The following is a 19,568-nucleotide window of genomic DNA, read 5'->3' as shown; positions in this document are numbered from 1 at the left end:
TCATACAATATTTGTCCTTTTGTGATTGATTTATTTCAGTCAGCATAATGCCCTCCAGGTTCGTCCATGTTGTGAGATGCTTTGCAGATTCATCACTGTCCTTATCGTTGCATAGTACTCCATTGTCTGTATGTACCATAGTTTATTTATCCATTCATCTGTTGATGGGCATCTAGGTTTTTTCCATCTTCTTGCAATTGTGAACACTGCTGTAGTGAACATAGGTGTGCATAAGTCTATTCATGTGACAGCTCTTATTTCTCTAGGATATATTCCTGGGAGTGGGATTGCTAGATCATATAGTATTTCTACTTCCAGCTTTGTAAGGAAGGGTCATATCATTTTCCAAAATGGTTGTACCATTTTGCATTCCAACCAGCAGTGTGTAAGAGTTCTAATCTCCCCACAGCCTCTCCAACATTTGTTATTTTCTGTTTTTATTATTTGTGTCAGGAATGTTGGGGTGAGATGGTATCTCATTGTGGTTTTGATTTGCATTTCTCTAATGGCTAGTGATCGTGAGTATTTCCTCATGTGTCTGTTAGCTGCCTGAATGTCTTCTTTGGTGGTGTCTGTTCATATCCTTTGACCATTTTTTAATTGGATTATTTGTCTTTTTGTTGTAAAGGTGTTGGATTTTCCTGTAGATGTTAGAGACTAGATCTTTGTCGGATTTGTTATAACCCCCAATTTTTTCCCCAGTCTGTAGGTTTCAGCATTGTCTTAGGAGATGCCTGCTAGATGTGTGAATTTCCTAAACTTTTGACAGATTTGCCTTTATGTCTGTGAGATAAGCTTCCTCAATATGTTTCCCAGTTACTATGTTTTCATGAGAATGTACTTACCATGAGAATAAGCTATTCCCAGTCTTCATTCAGTCATAGTGGTCATTTTCTCCTTGATGCCACTTACTGTTTCCAGGTATTGCTGGCTCCCTGTTCTTCTAGCTTCTGAAGGGTAACTATGGCCTTTGCAATAAGGAGTAATGCATTGCAGTGATACTTTTCAAGAGATTGAAACTCCTGTAAGTTATTCTTACCCTGGATTCAATCTTACGGCTCAATCTTTGCTTCCACATGTAGCAGGTAGAATGCACTGCTGTGAGCAGTTCTGCAGTATTTCAGGACAACTGTTTCTGTTTCTTAGCTGTTAGAACTACTTTTGTTATAATGAAGAATACATAGTAATAATTTTACTGAGATTCAGATTCCTTTACTTTTATTGATTTGGTCTGTCAGTACTGTTTTGCAGTAATGAGGAATGTCCCTTAGTGGTCATTCTCCTGAGATAAAAAGCCCATTGACTTTATTTATTTGGGCTATAGGTGTGGCTTTAGCTGTAAGGAAGAATGCATTGTACCATGTTTTGAAAAGTTTCATGAAAAATAATAAAATAATAAAAAGGCTAGAAGGAGACCCAAATAAAATATATGTGCAGTCATTGCCAGGTGGTTTCATGTTTTACCTCATATTTTTCAAGAAAAAAAAAAATTTATCATTGACTCATACTGGCAGGATTTATGATACCAAGGATCTGCTGGGACATATGGGACCCCAGATATTGGGTGTCAAAATCCATACATTGTGACAAAAATTCTGAATTGGTCCTTTAATCAGCATGCCTTCCATTAATGAAAACACATGGTATCAACAAAAAATCCAAAGGAGGAAATAATTAAGCCTTGAAATTAACCTTCCATGGAATGGTTTGGATCAAATCCAATCACTTAAAAAATCTTTGTAAAATTAAAGACATTCTATCTACTTTTTTGATCACTACATGTAAATAGATTCTACCAGATAAGCTTGTATTTTTATTCCTTTCTTTTGTAGGAGTCTGCAATCTTGAGTATGAAATCAGCAAACTGATGAGTATACCCATTTCAGTTGAAACATCAAATATGTGGTTTGTGTATATTTCTTAGTACCACGAAAAGTAACTACTGATTGATAACTACAGCAGACAGCTGTCAGATTACCATGTAGCAACAGTCTGTGCTCATGTAGGTCCTCACATTAACCCCCGATGTCTTGCTTTGTTACCTTGCAGAAATGTTGGAATCCAACAATGTGATCACTTTCAATGGCTTGGCCAACAGCTCCAGTTATCATACCTTCCTTTTGGATGAGGAACGGAGTAGGCTGTATGTTGGAGCAAAGGATCACATATTTTCATTCAACCTGGTTAATATCAAGGATTTTCAAAAGGTATGTTTATTCTGATATATGCACTGTAGTTCTTTCAAAACATCAAGTTACATAAAATTAACAGAAAATGGTTTTGAACTTAACATTTTATCTTTTCAAATACAAATAATGACTATATTAATGTTATTAGATGTGGTAAACCATAAAAATCATTATGGAAGAAACCATTGCATTTTTTGAATAAATTATTTTATTTGTGTTGTTGTTGAGAATATACACTGCAGAACATACACCAATTCAACAATTTCTACAGGTATAATTCAGTTACCTTGATTATATAAGCTGTATAACCATTCTAACCCCCGTTTTTCATGTTGTTCTTCCCCAATTAACATAAACTCACTGCCCCCAACTTTAGCTTACCCTTCCATCGTTATATCGTTTTTTCTACATAAAAGTACATATCTGAACTATTACAGAAATGCATAATAATATATTTCATATAATATGTATATGTATAAATGTATACATCTCTCTAGTGCCAGAAAATAGAAGTGTTGTCAAGCTATGACCTATAGGGCAAATCTAGCCTGCCACCTGTGTTCGTAAAAAGTTTTATTAGAACCCAGTCATGCTCATATGTTTACAGAGTGTGTATGTCTGTTTTTGTGTTACAACAGCAGAGTTGAGTAGTTTTGACAGAGATCATTTAACTTACAACCCTAAAATACTTACTATCATGTGATACTTTAAACCAAAATTTGCTGAAGATCAGTTTTCAGTGTCAAGTTTTTGCAAATGTGATCACGCAGACACAAACAGTCTACTGATTTTATCCTTATTCTTTGTAGAGTTTCTGGCTCATGTCATTAATAAGCTACAGAGTTTGAAACAAGTCAAACGATAATTATAATTTAAACACACAGACACACATGAAAAGAAAAACACAAAAATGAAAAAATGGAAAAATGAAAATCTTAATGATAAAATGAATACATTTCTAAGAGTTTTTAGAATTTTTATACTGGTGACATGAACCTGAAATGCATTCATGCTGAATAAAGATTATTTCAATATATCACAAATTCTTATTTATAAATGTGTTGTATTTTGCATTTTAATTCCCTAGATTTAATATCATTGACTTTTCCCAAGTCTGTGACAATATATAGTGAATTATCTAAAGTTTCCAAAATGAATAGTAATCAGTCATGTTGAGACTAAAAGCTTTTCAGCAGACACAAATGATTAACTGCCACCATCTCTGGATTTTTCTTTTACATATGACATTTTTTGGGGAAATTAACTAATGTTACTAGAAGAGAAAGATGAATTTGAAAAAATTGTTCTGCCCGATACAGATAGGTGTAATTGGAATTGCTCAGGAAATCTGGAAAATTTTATATTAAAATTTAGATGAGAGCATTTGTGTTATTAAGGAGAATGCATTCATAATCCTTCAACCATCAGTACTGCCTTGGCTCATATACCACTTATTTTCCTGTCACTGTATTCACACAATATAGGATCCTTTGGAAGGATGAACGAAAGAAAGGCCTGGCAGTCTACTTCCAAAATATCACAGTTTTTGAAAACCCTATGGAGCACAGTTTTACTCTGAAACACATGGGGCCATCATGAGCCAGAACTGATGACAACTGGTTTGGTTTTCAGTTTGAAAGGATGAAGACCAAGTATTAGAACTTAAAATATAATCAATTACTTCTCAATTAGTCTAAGTTTTAATGCTACCAATTTGTTTCTACTTTTATCTCCCCCAAGTTTGCAATGCTACTCTTAACTGTTTCCCTTGTTCAAAAAATGATTCCTAAGATGACTTTTCTATCACTGTCGTTGCTCATTTTAGCATGTTATTCTGATATCTGTGTTAGAGAGATGGATTCAGGGCACCCCAAATCTGAGAATTTCAAAATCACTATTTCATGAAAGAGAAAGACCGGCTAGTTTAGAAGAATATGAGCTGCTTTCTCTGCAGGTTTCAACCTCTGTTCACTAGATTGTCACCTCTCCTCAAAATGACCTTTATCTTCCAACCCGGTCATAGTTCTTTCCACCCCACACAGCTTAGATCTGTATTTATCTAGTCCATTTCTGTTTTGCTCATTGTTCATATATATAAAGTCTAATGGGTAGAAGGAGAGTGAATGAGTTAAGTCCAAAATAATTAACTGCAAAGTCTAAACTGCAAGTCCGTGCCACCTAATGCTTTATGGAGCTTTCTTTATCTCAGTGACCACAGCTTGGTCTAAAAGACTGTATGATGTTGGATCTGTTAGAAAATTGATGTAAAATGGTATTTCTTCTCTGCCCTTAGATTGTGTGGCCTGTTTCTTACACGAGAAGAGATGAATGCAAGTGGGCTGGAAAAGATATCCTGGTAAGTTACTTCAGTAATTGAATAAACAATTTATTATTCTGTGGTCTAGTATTGTTCAGTGTTCTATTAAAAACCATGTTTTATTTGTGAACTTGATCACTCTTGAGTAACAAAGTAATTTTCTGTTTTGGAAAAATTGATAGTTTTGTGTAAAGAAATTGTAACAGTAATAACAATCCTAAGTAAAGCAAAAGTATGTTCATTTTTGATAACTTATGTGTGCAAAAGATAATTAACAAAAGGGAATCTTGTAGCGTATATACTTACATTCCTTCTATAAGTCAACTTCTTTGCACAGGTTGATTTTCATATGATAATTTATCTGGAATGATATAAAAATTTTCCACTTGTCAGTTTTCATGATTAAAACACCCTTCCTTACTCGTTCCCTCTGCTGTTTCTTTTACTTTGTCTGTGCTCCCCCTTTCCTGCTCCTTTCTCCTCCCCTCTCTCTGTCATTCTCTCCCTCCCTCCCTTCCTTTCATCCGTCCATCCATCCATGAATTCGTTTCTTGAATAAAAATAAGCTGAGAAATTACCATGTATTAGGCATTATCCTGAGCACTGTACAACTTGTACAACTCATGTAATGTAGTTATAATCCTATAAAAGACTAAATTAAAATGTCACAAGACACATGTAACAGTATTTTCTCCCCAACTGCTTCCAATGTGGCTTATGCACATTTCAAGGGAGAAAAATTTTGTATCTGACTGTTTTCTTATCTGAGATATATACGTATAATACATTCCTGTAGTGGGGATAGGATTTCTTGAGTACTTCTACTCTCTCATGCAAGGCTCTGGTTATGTACAGTAGAATCCACTTGAGACACATCTCTCTTTGCATTTATATTGGCTATTTCCTTAGAACAGTTTTTCTTTAGCACAGTTTGATTACTTGTGTACTTTAACTTATTTATAAATGTACATTTTCTATGTTTATTAGATGGTATCTTAGTTGTCTAGTGCTGTTATAACAGAAATGCCACAAGCGGTTGGCTTTAACAAAAAGAAATTCTTTCACAGTCGAGGAGGCTAAAAGTCTGAATTCAGGGTGCCAGCTCCAGGGGAAGATTTCTGTCTCTATCAGTTCCAGGGGAATGTCCTTGTCGTCAATCTTCACCTGCCCTGGAACCTTCTCAGCTCAGGGATCTTGAATCTGAAGGACGCGCACCCCTCCTGGTTCTCTGTTCTTGGGGCATGAGGTCCCCTTGTCTCTCTGCTCACTTCTCTCTTTCATATCTCAAAAGAGATTGACTCAAGGTACAACCTAATCTTATTGATTGAGTCCTGCCTTATTGACATAACTGCCTCTAATCCTGTCTCATTAGCATCATAGAATTTATAACACATAGGAAAATCACATCAAATGACAAAATGGTAGACAATCACATGATACTGGGAATCATGGCCTAGCCAAGTTGGCACACATTTTGAGGGGATACAATTCAATCCATAACAGATGGAATGATATAAAGATTTCACTTTAATACTGATGTCAACATAATATGAGGATAATTTCTCTACTAGGCTAGAAAGAGAAACCCTGGTGGCGTAGTGGTTAAGAGCTATGTTGCTCACCAGAAGGATGGCAGTTCGAGTCTGCCAGGCACTCCTTGGAAACTTTATGGGGCAGTTCTACTCTTTCCTATAGGGTCGCTATGAGTCAAAATCTACTCGACAGCGGTGGGTTTTTGGGTTATGCTAGAAAGATGTTGTTATTTTCAGTCAAAGTCTTTCAACTTATTCCAGGGATTAGCATTTAACTTTATATTCCTGAGATATTATGATCTTTAGCTAAAATATGGGATTAGTGTTGGGAGAGGCTGGCCACATTGGTAGATTTTATTCTTGAGCTCTTACATAAAGAAAACTAATTTTCAAGATACTTATCTCCAAATACTTCATGGTTAAGGTTAGGTAAAAAAGGATTAACAATATTATTTTATGTATTTCTCTTTACCTGTAAAGAAAAATATATTAAAATGATTTATGATGTTTTAGACTATGGATAGCAAATAGATCACATTTTCAATGGACAATTTGATTCAGAGCAGCTGCCTAAAATGATATATGTGTTTAGAAGGCTTTACAGGCGGAATCTGAATTCATAGGAAAAGAGACCTCAATCTAGTAGCAACATTTGCCACAGTTGAAGGAAAATACATAAAGGACCACAAAGCACAGGTACTCACCATACTTGATTTATCTTTATACCAGCAAATATGGAAAATTCATCCTTAGAAATTGCATACTAAAGAGTTATTGCACATTGTGATAAAACTTCGTAGCACAGTAGATGGTTTACTGTTTACGTGAAACTGGACCAGAAAAAAAAAAAAAAGTAATGTTTTACTGTCAAATTTTGTACTATTCCAAAGTGATACATATGTTGGAACTTTTGGGAAAAAAATGAATAGAAAGAAAAATGGAGTGGTAGTTGAGAGAGGTGAGAAATTTTATGGTGTTCTCCCCTCCCCCACAGACTCATTAATGTGTTTTAGTAAGTCCCTAAACTTTTTCTGGACTTTAGTATTTCAGCCATTAAATGGTGCAGCGCCTATTTTATAATTGTGAGAAAGTTAGTTAAAAAAAAAAAAAATTGGTAGAAAACGCTTCATAAATGTAAGGCAAAAATACAATAAAACCAAAAAAACTTGTTGCTGTTGAGTGGATTCTGACTCATAGCAACTGTATAGGACAGAGTAGAACTGCCCCATAGAGTTTCCCAGGAGTGCCTGGCGGATTCAAACTGCCGACGTTTTGGTAAGCAGCCGTAGCTCTTAACTACTGTGCTACCAGGGTTTCCAAAAGCACAATAGAATGTATAAAAATGTGTTATTGATATCAAAATGTCATATTTACCATTAACAAATTACATTGAGCAGTTTTAATGTAGTATTAACAAAAGATGAATAAAAAAAAATCCCGTATACATTTATTTCTTTTAAGGACACATACTTTCTCCCGTTTTTGTTAAAGTCATCAGCCAATGAAAACCCTATGGATCACAATGGTCATGTCCTGTCGTGCATGGAGTTGCCACGAGTCAGAGGCTGTCTCAATGACAGCCAACAACAACAACAGGAGAAGACAGAGAAACATAATTATTGCGATTATTTGCCATGTCAAGCACTGTGATCATTTATATTTTGTAAATATAGTTTTAACTGTAATCCTATGTAGTTGGTAACGTTATCCCTGTTTTCCTGATAGGGAAATAAAAAGATACAGTAAATTCCTTAAAAATCTTTTCATCCAAAAATTTTGGAGCATCCTGAGTCTTACCCTAGAAGTTGACATCAAGTTTTCGTGTTACTGAAAAATTTCTTGGTCTCATGTAGAATACGTGGATTAATGACAGCACCTTAGGCAGATCCGGTACCTTCTCTGGGCTCATCAAAAATGTGGGTGTAATAATAAATAGCTCACAGAATTCTTAATTAAAGCTCAAATAAGCACATGTCAAATTATTACATACACTATTATTTTTCTATTATTACATTACATTGTGTATTATATAATTATAATTATATATATATTTTATAATCTATATTATATAATAATATACTATTTTTCTTTCTTACTATTATACATGATGCAGTTATTAACTATTATTGTTATTCTTGGTATATGTAACAGAGTTTTTTGGACAATTTCTAAGCAAAGGCATTGTCAATAAAATTAGTTTGGCCTCTAATGATGATAGTCACTGCAGTATTGAATTGTTCTGAATTTGATAGTGGTTAAGAGCTACGGCTGCTAACCAAAATGTCAGCAGTTCAAATCCACCAGGCGGTCCTTGGAAACTCTGTGAGGCCGTTCTGCTCTCTCCAGTAGAGTTGCTATAAGTCGGAATTGACTGATGGCAATTTTTTTTTTTTTTAACCATGCTTAAGGGAGCCATGGTGGCACAGTGGTCAAAGCCCTGGGCTGCTAAATGAAAAGTCAGCTGTTTGAATCCACAAGCCGCTCTCCAGGAGAAAGATGTGGCAGTCTGCTTCTGGAAAGATTCAGCCTTGGAAACTATGCGGCAGTTCAACTCTGTCCTGTAGGGTGGCTATGAATTGGAATCAACTAGATGCCATTGGGTTTTGGGGGTTAACCATACTTAAGGAGCCCTGGTGGTGCGGTGGTTAAGCTCTCAGTTGCTAACTGAAGGGTTAGCAGTTCCAATCCACTGGGGACTCCTCAGGAAAAAAGACCTGGTGATCTGCTCTCTTAAAGATTACAGCCTAGGAAACCCTATGGGGTAGCTCTGCTCTACAGGGTTGCTAGGAGTCGGAATTGAGTCCACATCATACAACATCAACAACAATCACTTATCTGTCTGATTATCTGGATCTTACAACCTCTGAAGTCAAGTAATAGGGATATTTGGTTTAATGATAGAATCAACTCATTCCATAACTAAGCAGATATTCTTTTGCATTTGTGGTCTCCAAAATTCTCCTCAATGCATTTCCTCCTTTCCATGGTACTTATTCTTCTCCCTTCCCCTCTCTTATCTGCAGTAATTGATCTCCAGGGACTGTCAATGAAAAAAAAAAACAAAAAAACTGAGGGATTCTGGTGTTAGCCCATATACAGTTAGTTTGACAGCTGCAATAAAGTCTTGACCTATGAATAACTCCAGTCACCACCTCAGAGATTTCCTCTCTAAGAAGGTCAACTTTATTGTATTTTCCAGACGTACAGAAAATGCTTCTGAGTTTTAAGGAACTAAGTTAAAAGGAAGTAAGCCATGACGTTTACTAAGTCTGATACAGTACAGTCATGTGCAGTGTATCGTCTGTTCAGGCTAAGTCTGACTGCATATACCTCTGTGGTCCCATAAGATTTTTTTTTTAAACAGAAATAATCTCTCCTTTTGTTTATTATTTTCTCTTACTGATTTTAAAGACATCGAACCCCCAGAGTGAATAAGCAGCCGGTCTCCAGGGTGCATCCCAAACCCCACAGGGCCTCCTCCTCCCCTGCCTCCTTTCCCTCCTCCTGGCTTCATTCACCCACCCAGTAGCCCTGCAGCTTTTCACTCCCTGTGCAGGGCAGCGCCAGCCGAGGTGCCTCTGCTCCTGCAAGGCACTGGCAGGATGCAGACCGGCTAGGGGGCTCAAGCCTCCACCTCCCTGACCCCTGTGCCCACACTTGTGCAGAGTCCTGTATCCAGTGGATACAGCTCTCAGGCTTTGTCTGATGGACCCCCATAAACTTTTAATATAATAGGCTTTACAGGGATTTAACTACGGATTTACGGGAAATACCTGTATATAATATGATGTTCTCACAACCTTCAGATCACTTAATGTCCCATTTCACAGAACACATCACGGACATTAAGTGACGAATATCTGTATACTAATGGTACCTGGGAAACCCGGATGGCTTAGTAGTTAAGAGCTTTGGTTGCTAACCAAAAGGTCTGCAGTTTGAATCCACCAGGCTCTCTTTGGAAACTCTATGGAGGGGTTCTAGTCTGTCCTATAAGGTCACTATGAGTCGGAATCCCAAGGCAACGGGTTTGGTTTTCTTGTTTTAATGGTACTGATCATTCCAGAGTATCTTGTAATAAAGATCCTGAAATCATGCCTCATAATTATAGTAGAGAAAGGTAATTATGTGTGGATTGAGAGATGTAAGTTTTTGAAAGTTTAATGGTGTGGAAGCATTAGTGGTATTAATGTTTTAAAATGTCAACTAATTAGTGTAACATTATAAAATATTTATGTGCTCATTATCCCTTTATATTTTGCAGTAAACTAATTCAACTGTAATGATTTGGATTTCTCTTCGTTAAAATTTATTTTTTAAAAAAACAACAGTTTTTACAATAGTACAAGAAAAAATGTATTTTTCCTCTAACTTAAAGTATATTTCATACTATTTTTCGGGTAAATCATCTTGATCCCATAATATTACTTTTCTTTGACCTGTTATTCAAGATATATTATACATTTAGAGTACATTTTACTAAGATGTATTTTACATTTCATGTGGCATCAAATATTTATCTCAATGTATATATTCAATGTATTTCAACAGAAAGCATGGGATTTATTGACTAATTTTGGATAATAATTTACAAAAGCTTTTTTTCTTAATGTATGATTTTAGAAAATAGTCAGAAGTTGGCTTCGTGGAATTTGTAACACTTCTTCTTTGATAACCTAAAGAAAATAAATAGCATTTTTTAAAACAATAATTCTTTAAATTACCACTTAGAAAAAAAAAAAGATTAAGGGTAAAGAGTTTTTTTCATTGAACACTTGATTTGTGAAGTGATAAATGAACAAGCAGTCTGATAGAAATGCTGTACTGTACTGAGTAGATAATAGTCATCTGTGACTTATGGACAATAATTTCTTTTAAGGAGCTCTAGTGATGCTGAAAACCACAAGAATGAAGCTTAAGTGGTTTTTGCAGCCATCAGCTCCAAGATAGAATTATAACCAAAATAGTAACTGACCTGAACATTTATAGAAAAGTATACTAGCAACCTCCTTCAGTATTCTTGATGGTTTCTGGAGCCTGGGTTTACCCTTCCCTCCTGGTTTTAGTCAGTGTTTCTTCAAAAAGTCCACTGGGAACAAAGCTCCTTTAAATAACCATTTGGGGTAATTGCTATCTTCTCAGTTTTAGGATTTAGATGTAAAGATGCTATAGAAAAAGTAGGGCAGTAACAACACTGGCTAATTTTATGCACTAGAGGAGGCTGTTCTTAAGCATAGTTGAGAGGAAAGTTTCATTCCTATGGCTAACATGGCATGGCCACCAGGGAAATCAGGACATGCCACTCTATTAAATCTACATAGTTCCTGTGTCACTGAATGTAGCATCATGCAGAAAAGTGAGCCTTTCCCCATTTTCTCATATAGCTAGGGGGACACAACCCAGCATTACTCTTCGCTCAGTTTTCCATCAAACACATATGTCAAATCAGCAGCTGGAATGTGAGCAGCTAAGCATGGACTTTGTGGTAAAGAGAGAATGAAGCCTGGGACACGTTCGTATGCTCCCTGTACTGTCCACCCCTCTCCTCCCTCTTTCCTGCTGGTAATAATGTTTTTGACAACAACAATAATCTAAATCTTTTTTTCTTTCTCTTTTGGAAGTGAATATAAAGGCTATAAAGCATGTCATCATACTAATATGTCTTCTTTTCCTGATGTTGTAGGTTTTAAACCTTTAAATTACTATGGCATTCTTATCATTAGAGGAGTTAGATGCTTGTGAACTTTTTCATTGCTCTCACTTGAGAGTTGATATTTGAAAATTTTTATAATATGTACTTGCTTTTGGACAGAGACCCTGCAGAAGGAAATCAATACAATTCAGACATCTGTATTCTGACTGCTATCATCCACCTTTACTCACACTTTTGGATATTTTTCTAGTGCTAAAAATCTACTTTGTTCACAATAACATTTTTATTGATGGTTTAACTTCCTTGACCCTGTTTTGCAAATGAAAACTGAATACACGCTAAGCTGGTAAAAGAATCTGTTTCAAATCAGTAACTCTCTGAATCGTCTTTGTTTATCCTACTAAACCATCTCTCTTTGCAATAAGTTTCAATAAAACCAAATGGCAACCGTATGACTGTTCGAAATATTTTGAACATAATTGGAAATCAAAATTTCAACCATCTGAGAGGAAAAAAAGCAGATTCTTATAACATCCCTATTCTTGGAAATGATTCAAAGTAATATCATGTACCTGAACTCTGGGACTTTTTGTAATTCTCGAGGGATTTTTAAAATACATTTTTGTACTTAGTTGTTATGCACTTTTAATGCTATGATATAACACTTTCATCAAATGTATCATGGCTCAAACTGCAGGACTACAACAACACTAATTTTGTACTGTTCAGTAGGATAAACATAAAATCCCCTTCCTGAGCTAAGGGCCAATGTGCTTATAGCCAAGTGCCTATACCTATTATAAAATATTTAAGATCCCTAAACCCAGGGTTCCTTGCCTATAATGCAACTTACTGAATGTGTAGGTGTCCCCAGTAGGAACTGGGGCTTGGGGAACTGGCACAAGAGATGCTACTGTTATTGTTGTGAGTAATAAAGTCCTTTGTTTCTGACCCAGGAGATCTGTACCTTCAGCCAGCATCCATAAAATTGTGACAGGCTAACTTGTTATCTTACGAGTAGGGTAAAATCACAGAACCCTTAGAGCTCTTGACAATTTTGATTATAGTTTTTATATATATTGAGAAACTATGATCAGTTTATTAATTTAAATAGTATTATTCTGACGGCACTGGGTTTTTATTCCCATGATTAAATCTGATAACACTATGGGTATACAGATAACTGGTTTATGATGAAGATCAGTGAAAAACTTAAGTGTCACAGAAACTGGCAAAGATTTTCACGTGTCTGTGTATGTGTTAGTTTTCACGTGTGTGTATGCGTTAGTTTCTGCTTGGAAGTAAACATCAAGTAAACTGAACTGAGTGATTGGAGTTTAAATTCATCATTTAGAAGTAATAATAATAATTACATTCCGTTGCCGTTGAGTCAGTTCCGACTCATTGTGACCCTTTAGGACAGAGTACAATTGCCCCATACAGTTTCCAAGGAGTGCCTGGTGGATTCAAACTGCCAACCTTTTGGTTAGCAGCCGTAGCACTTAACCACTACACCACCAGAGTTTCCAATAATAGCTAACATTTATTGAGAGGTTACTATAAGCCTGGCATTGTTCTAAAGATATCATGACCACTAGTTGGTTGTTGTTAGTTGCTGTTGGGTTGATTCATACTCATAGCTGACTCTATGTGTGTCAGAGTAGAACTATGCTCCATAGGGTTTTCAGAGCTGTGACCTTTCAGAAGCGGATTGTTAGGCGTGTTTTCCGTGGTGCCTCTGGATATGTTCGAACTGCCAACCTTTCAGCTAGTAGTCAAGTTCTGAACTGTTTGCACCACCCAAAAAGCCATTAACTAGGCAACTCATATTTAGTAAATAAGATACTCGTTTTATTATATTAAAGGTAAATATAAGAGATCAAAGACTGAGATTTTACATCTACACTTGAAATATGTTGTCATATTTACTATTCCTGCACAAATAACATTAGTAGAGCAGTAGGAGAAACCAGAGGTGTGATTCAGGAAGAGATTATATGGCAAATGAGGCTTTACCATGAAAATTATTTTAGAGACACTAGGTTATATTCCTCAACCACTCACTCGTCTGTCAGTTTGTCATACTATGGTGGCTTGTGTGTTGCTATGATGCTGAAGCTATGCCACACATATTTCAAATGTCAGCAGGGCCACCACAGTGACAGGTTTCTGCAGAGCTTCCAGGCTAAGATAGACTGGGAAGGAGGACCTGGTAATCTACTTCTGAAAAAATTATGGATAGCAGTAGAACATCCTCTGATGTGGTGCCAGAAGATGGACCCCTGAGGTTGGAAGGGACCTAAATGACTAGGGAAGAACTGCCTCCTCAAAGTACAGTCAACCTTAATGACATGGATGGAGTCAAGCTTTCAAGACCATCATTTGCTGATGTGGCATGACTCAAAATGAGAATAAACAGCTGCAAATATCCATTAATAATTGGAACATGGAATGTACAAAGTATGTGTCTAGGAAAATTGGAAGTCATCAAAAATGAAATGAAACACATAAAAATTGATATCCTAGATGAAATGGGCTGATACTGGCCATTTTGAATCAGACAATCATATGGTATATTATGCTGGGAATGACAGATTGAAGAGGAATAGTGTCACATTCATTGTCAGAAAGAACATTTCAAGATCTATCCTAAAGTACAACACTGTCACTGATAGGATAACACCCACATGCCTACAAGGAAGACCAGTTAATATGACTATTATTCAAATTTATGCACCAACCAGTAATGCCAAAGATGAGGAAACTGAAGATTTTTATCAACTTCTGCAGCCTGAAATTAACCAAACATGCCAAAAGAATACACAGAGTCACTGTACCAAAAAGAATTGATGGATATTGAACCATTTCCGGAGGTAGCATATGAAAAAGAACTGATGGTACTGAAAGAATAAATCCAAGCAGCACTGAAGGTGTTGGTGAAAAACAAGACTCCAGGAATTGACGATACCAGTTGAGATGTTTCAGCAAAGGGATGCAGCACTGGAAGTGTTCACTTGTCTGTGTCAAGAAATTTGGAAGACACCTACCTGGCCAACCAACTGGAAGAGATCCACATTTGTGACCATTCCAAAGAAAAGTGTTCCAACAGAATGTGAAAATTATCAGGCAATATCATTAATATCCCACACAAGTAAATTTTTGCTGAAGATCATTCAGAAACAGTTGCAGGAGTACATCCAAAGGGAACTGTCAGAAATTCAAGCCAGACTCAGAAAAGGTCGTGGAATAAGGAATATCATTGCTGATGTCAGTTGAATCTTGACTGAAAGCAGAGAATACTAGAAAAATGTTTACCTGTGTTTTATTGACTATGCAAAGGCATTCAATTGTGTGGATCATAACAAATTATGAATAACATTGCGAAGAATAGGAATTCCAGAACACTTAATTATGCTCATGAAGAACCTATATATAGATCAAGAAGCAGTTGCTGGAATAGAACAAGGGGATACTGCATGTCAGGAACGTTATACATAAGGGTTGTATCCTTTTGCCATACTTATTCAATCTGTATGTTGAGCAATCTGGAAAGTTAGACTACATGAAGAAGAATGCACCATTGGAATTGGAGGAAGACTCATTAACAGCCTGCAATATGCAGATGGCACAACCTTACTTGTTGAAAGTGAAGAAGACTTGAAGCACTTACTGATGAAGATCAAAGACCACAGCCTTCAGTATGGATTACACCTCAACATAAGGAAAACAAAAATCCTCACAACTGGACCAATAAGCAACTCACAATGAACACAGAAAATATTTAACTTGTGAAGGATTTTGTTTTCCTTGGATCCACAATCAACACTCATGGAAGCAGCAGTCAAGAAATCAAAAAATGAATTGAGCAAATCTGCTGCAAAAGACTTCTTTAAAGTATTGAAAAGCAAAGATTTACTTTAAGGACTAAGGTGCGCCTGACCCAAGCTCTGGTATTTTCAGTTGCCTCATATGCATGTGAAAGCTGGACAATAAAATAAGGAAGACTGAAGAAGAATTTGAATTATGGTGTTGGCAAAGAATATTGCATGTACCATGGATAGCCAGAATGTTCCTTACAAGCAAGGATGGCATCTCACATACTTTGGACATGTTGTCAGGAGGGACCAGTCCCTGGAAAAGGACATCATGCTTAGTAAAGTAGCGAGCCAGCAAAGAAGAGGAAGACCCTCAACGAGATGGATTGACACAGTGGCTACAACAATGGGCTTAAGCATAACAATGATTGTGAGGATGGCGTAGGACTGGGCAGTTTTTCCTTCTGTTGTACATAGGGTCATTATGAGTCGGAGCTGATTGGAGGGCACCTCACAACAATAACAACAACAGGTTGTATTCCTGTCTTAAATTAATGTATTTTACTAATAAAGCAAAATAAGATGGTGATTATGTATGTCTGATTTGCCGGGACAATTCTCAGATATACAAACCTAGTTTATTTGGATATATTTTAGTTTTAGGATTGAAATTTAAATGCACTTCAAGTTTTTAAGACCAAATATATTTCCAATGTAGTACTTATAATATTAGAGATATTTTATGAAAACTTTTGAAGGGTTTGGAGATTTTGAATTGTGTTTCTTTATGTTGGAAATACCATTTGCATTCTTAAATGTCTGGAATGAAGGCCAAATATTTGGCATTAGTTGACAAATTATTATTTAGATGTGATTTTATACCATTAATTCATTCATACATCAATGTACTTACTTTCAGAGTACAGTAAATAACTTATCCTCTATAAGGTTCATTATGCTTCACAGTCAACTCCATGGCAAGGTTTTTTTTTTTTTTTTTTTATTAAGTTTCTTTTGAATGATTTGGACAGTTCCTCTGGGAAATGGCTCAGTCTCTCACATATAAACTTATATACACCTTCTTGCATACTCCCAGTTACTCTGCCCCTAATGAGACAGCCTGCTGCCTCCTTCCAGTCTCTCTTTTCATGACCATTTTGCCAGCTTGAAGCTTCTTATAGTGTTCATTTGTATTTTGCTTCTTTATGTGCTTGATAATCTTAATAAATGGATTTCTACTCATTTCTGAGTACGGAATTTCACAGTATAAAATTTCAGAAGTCCTATCACAGATTTAACATAAATTCTGGGAGTAATTTTCTTAGATATGCACTGTCTTAAGAAATGTTGTGCTCCACTTTAGGAAGATTTTTTTTTAATTGATTTGCAAGCGTAGCAATATCACCCTTATATCCAGAGAACATAATGAAACTTTACCAATGTTCTCTTTATATCATTTTAATTTTAAAATATTTCTATTTAGAGCATTTCAGAGATGATACAGAAAATAGAATGCAAAGCTTAAGGCAGCTATAAAAACTTGACTCTCTTTCAGGAGACTGAGAATCCTAGCATTCTTTTTGGCTTTTTTACGTTCAGCACAGAACATTCTTAAAGCTTCTCATCATTATATTTGAATTAGGTGCTAAACATACTAACTGTACTATTCTATAAAACCAATTGCTGTCAAGACGATTCCCACTCCTAGCGACCCTGTAGGAAAACTGTCCCATAGAGTTTTTTTTACAGAAGTAGGCTGCCACATCAAATCCCACGAAGCAGTGGTGGGTTTGAACCACTCGCATTTCATTTAGCAGCCGAGAGCTTTACCACTGTGCCACCAGGGCTCCTTACTGTGCCCTATAAAAGGTTTTAAACATAAACTACATCGTGTATATATTTCACATGTATTAAATGTTAAAAGATACTTTTTTAGTTTTGTATTTGAAATGATACTGAAATTATACAGTATCGATTCTAAAATACAGTGTGCATTTAAAAAGTAGGAATCATTCATATTTAGAAATGAAGTGATCAAATAATGACCTTGCTTTATCTTTTTTAAATGGTTTACACCCATCTTCCTTTTACATTACATATCACAATGAGCTATTCCATGGTGGTAAGATATATCCTTTTATCAGTTAAGGTTTGATCAGAGGCCAGAAACTGTTATAGTGATAAGAGTGAGGATTGTATTATAGGAATTAGACCTTATGTAATTATAAGATGCGTAAAAGAAATCTGTGAAAGCCTTTTGCCTTCTGAGACTAGTAGTGTGCCTGAAGTTACTGTTGGTCACGAGGGTTGGCAGAGGAGATGAAACACTAATCAAAAGTGGCAAGAGCAAGGACAAACTGAATCCATATCTGTCTTTCACTATCACTAACCTTGATGATTTGGATGACCTGTAGAAGAAACTGGCACCACACAAGTACCAAGCCCAGGTGTTGGAGGAGCGAAAGTAACAGATCTGGTGGGAGCTGAAGGAGCCACAGGCCCGATTCCTGGCCCACACCAACAGAGTGACCAGCAGATTACAACAACTTTGAGAGCATGATGGTTGCAACTTAATGTCTGCTTCCCAAATCTCATGAAATTTCTTTTTTCACCAACCTTATCCTATAACCATATAGTAAAAGGAATTCTAGGAAATACATTCCTAATAATGCCAATGAATGGCTCAAATGTGGTAAACAATTAACAAGATCTATAGTACAATTTATAGTACAATGTAAAAGAAAACATAAGCCTAAACATAGATGTTATCAGCTCCTTGGTCCATATGGAATTTCAAATTGAAAGTGCCCAGAGCTCCTTTAAATAATAGAAGAGAGCCTCACTGGGAAGCTTTTACTAATATCATGGTGAGTACAGACTGCCAAAGAGCCTTGGAGGCTCAGTGGTTAAGCACTTGGCTGCTAACTGAAAGAGCAGCAGTTCAAACCCACCAGCCTGCTTCTTAGGAGAAAGATGTAGCAGCCTGCTCCCATAAAGATTACAGCTTTGGAAACCCTACGGGGCAGTACTACTCTGTCCTGTAGGGTCATTATGAGTCGGAATAGACTCAATAGCAATGGGACGAGGGTATATAGAGTGCCTTTTTGTATAATCATTCTTGACCAAGTTTGAAGGTTTCAAGTAATTTGAAAGAAAAATATTTACAGAACCTTAAACAATATTTATAAAACTTCAAAACAAATAGTCAATCCAGAAGGGGAAAATCAGTCAAATCTGGCACTTAAGTGAAATGAACCTTTACATAAAATGATTTGGTAGCCTTGTAAAGACAGTCTTCATTTAGTCTACAATATCATTTAAGGCACTTTTAAATCTATTTCTCAGTTACTTTAGATTTATAGATGATATCTTTCAATAAATATCAACATGCTTACAACTTAAATAACAATGAAATAATTACTACTTTGTTGTCTTAGTTGAATCAGTATTTTTTAAAATAATCATAAATTTCAAAAAATGAAAGCATTACAGTGGAAAAGTTAATTGGTTTTATTTTGCCATTATTCTTCTAAATAGTCTCCCAAAATGGACAGAACAGCCTACTTACCTTTTTGTGGGGTGGATGTTAAAAAATTCCAAGTTGTAAATGCATCATTAGTCAGCTACTATTATAATTAGAACATGGTTAAATCTTAGTTTAAATAGATACTCCTCTTTGAAGAAGAGATTTCTAACATCCTTTAGTGAATGCTGAAGTATTAGGGAGACATGATTATAAAGGATCCGATCACAGCTGTAATAGCACAATGTTAAAAGAAAAAAATTGAAGAAACACTATTGCCAGATAAGTATAGAACAGCTTAAATAGAGGGAGGGATAAAGTGAGTGACAGGAACAATCTCCCGGATTACTGCTTTGGCACGAAGTTTCTACTGTTCAACCAACTTGCCAAAAAAAATTGACTAGAGAAAAAGAAAGTCAACAGATTAACTTCAGGAATTAAGCTTATTAATGGATTTCCACGCAGAAATGTATCCACCCAGTATGATAGGAAAATGCTTCCTTTAGTTTCCCAGCTGCTAGGTTTTACTTTAAAATATT

General features: G+C 36.0%; 1 protein-coding gene across 1 annotated transcript in view; it reads left to right on the top strand.

Moving 5' to 3' along the window:
- Positions 1 to 19,568, top strand: part of SEMA3A (semaphorin 3A) — a 234,642-nt gene that overhangs the window by 64,364 nt on the left and 150,710 nt on the right. The window contains exons 2-3 of the mRNA XM_003407174.4: positions 2,050 to 2,207; positions 4,483 to 4,545. Coding sequence (XP_003407222.1) covers positions 2,050 to 2,207; positions 4,483 to 4,545 — 221 coding nt within the window. The remainder of the gene's footprint in view (positions 1 to 2,049; positions 2,208 to 4,482; positions 4,546 to 19,568) is intronic.

Source organism: Loxodonta africana, chromosome 8 (genome assembly GCF_030014295.1).
Source record: "Loxodonta africana isolate mLoxAfr1 chromosome 8, mLoxAfr1.hap2, whole genome shotgun sequence".
Classification (NCBI taxonomy): Eukaryota; Metazoa; Chordata; class Mammalia; order Proboscidea; family Elephantidae; genus Loxodonta; species Loxodonta africana.
Note: the sequence above shows the minus strand (reverse complement) of the source record. Positions and strands in the feature narration are given on the sequence as shown.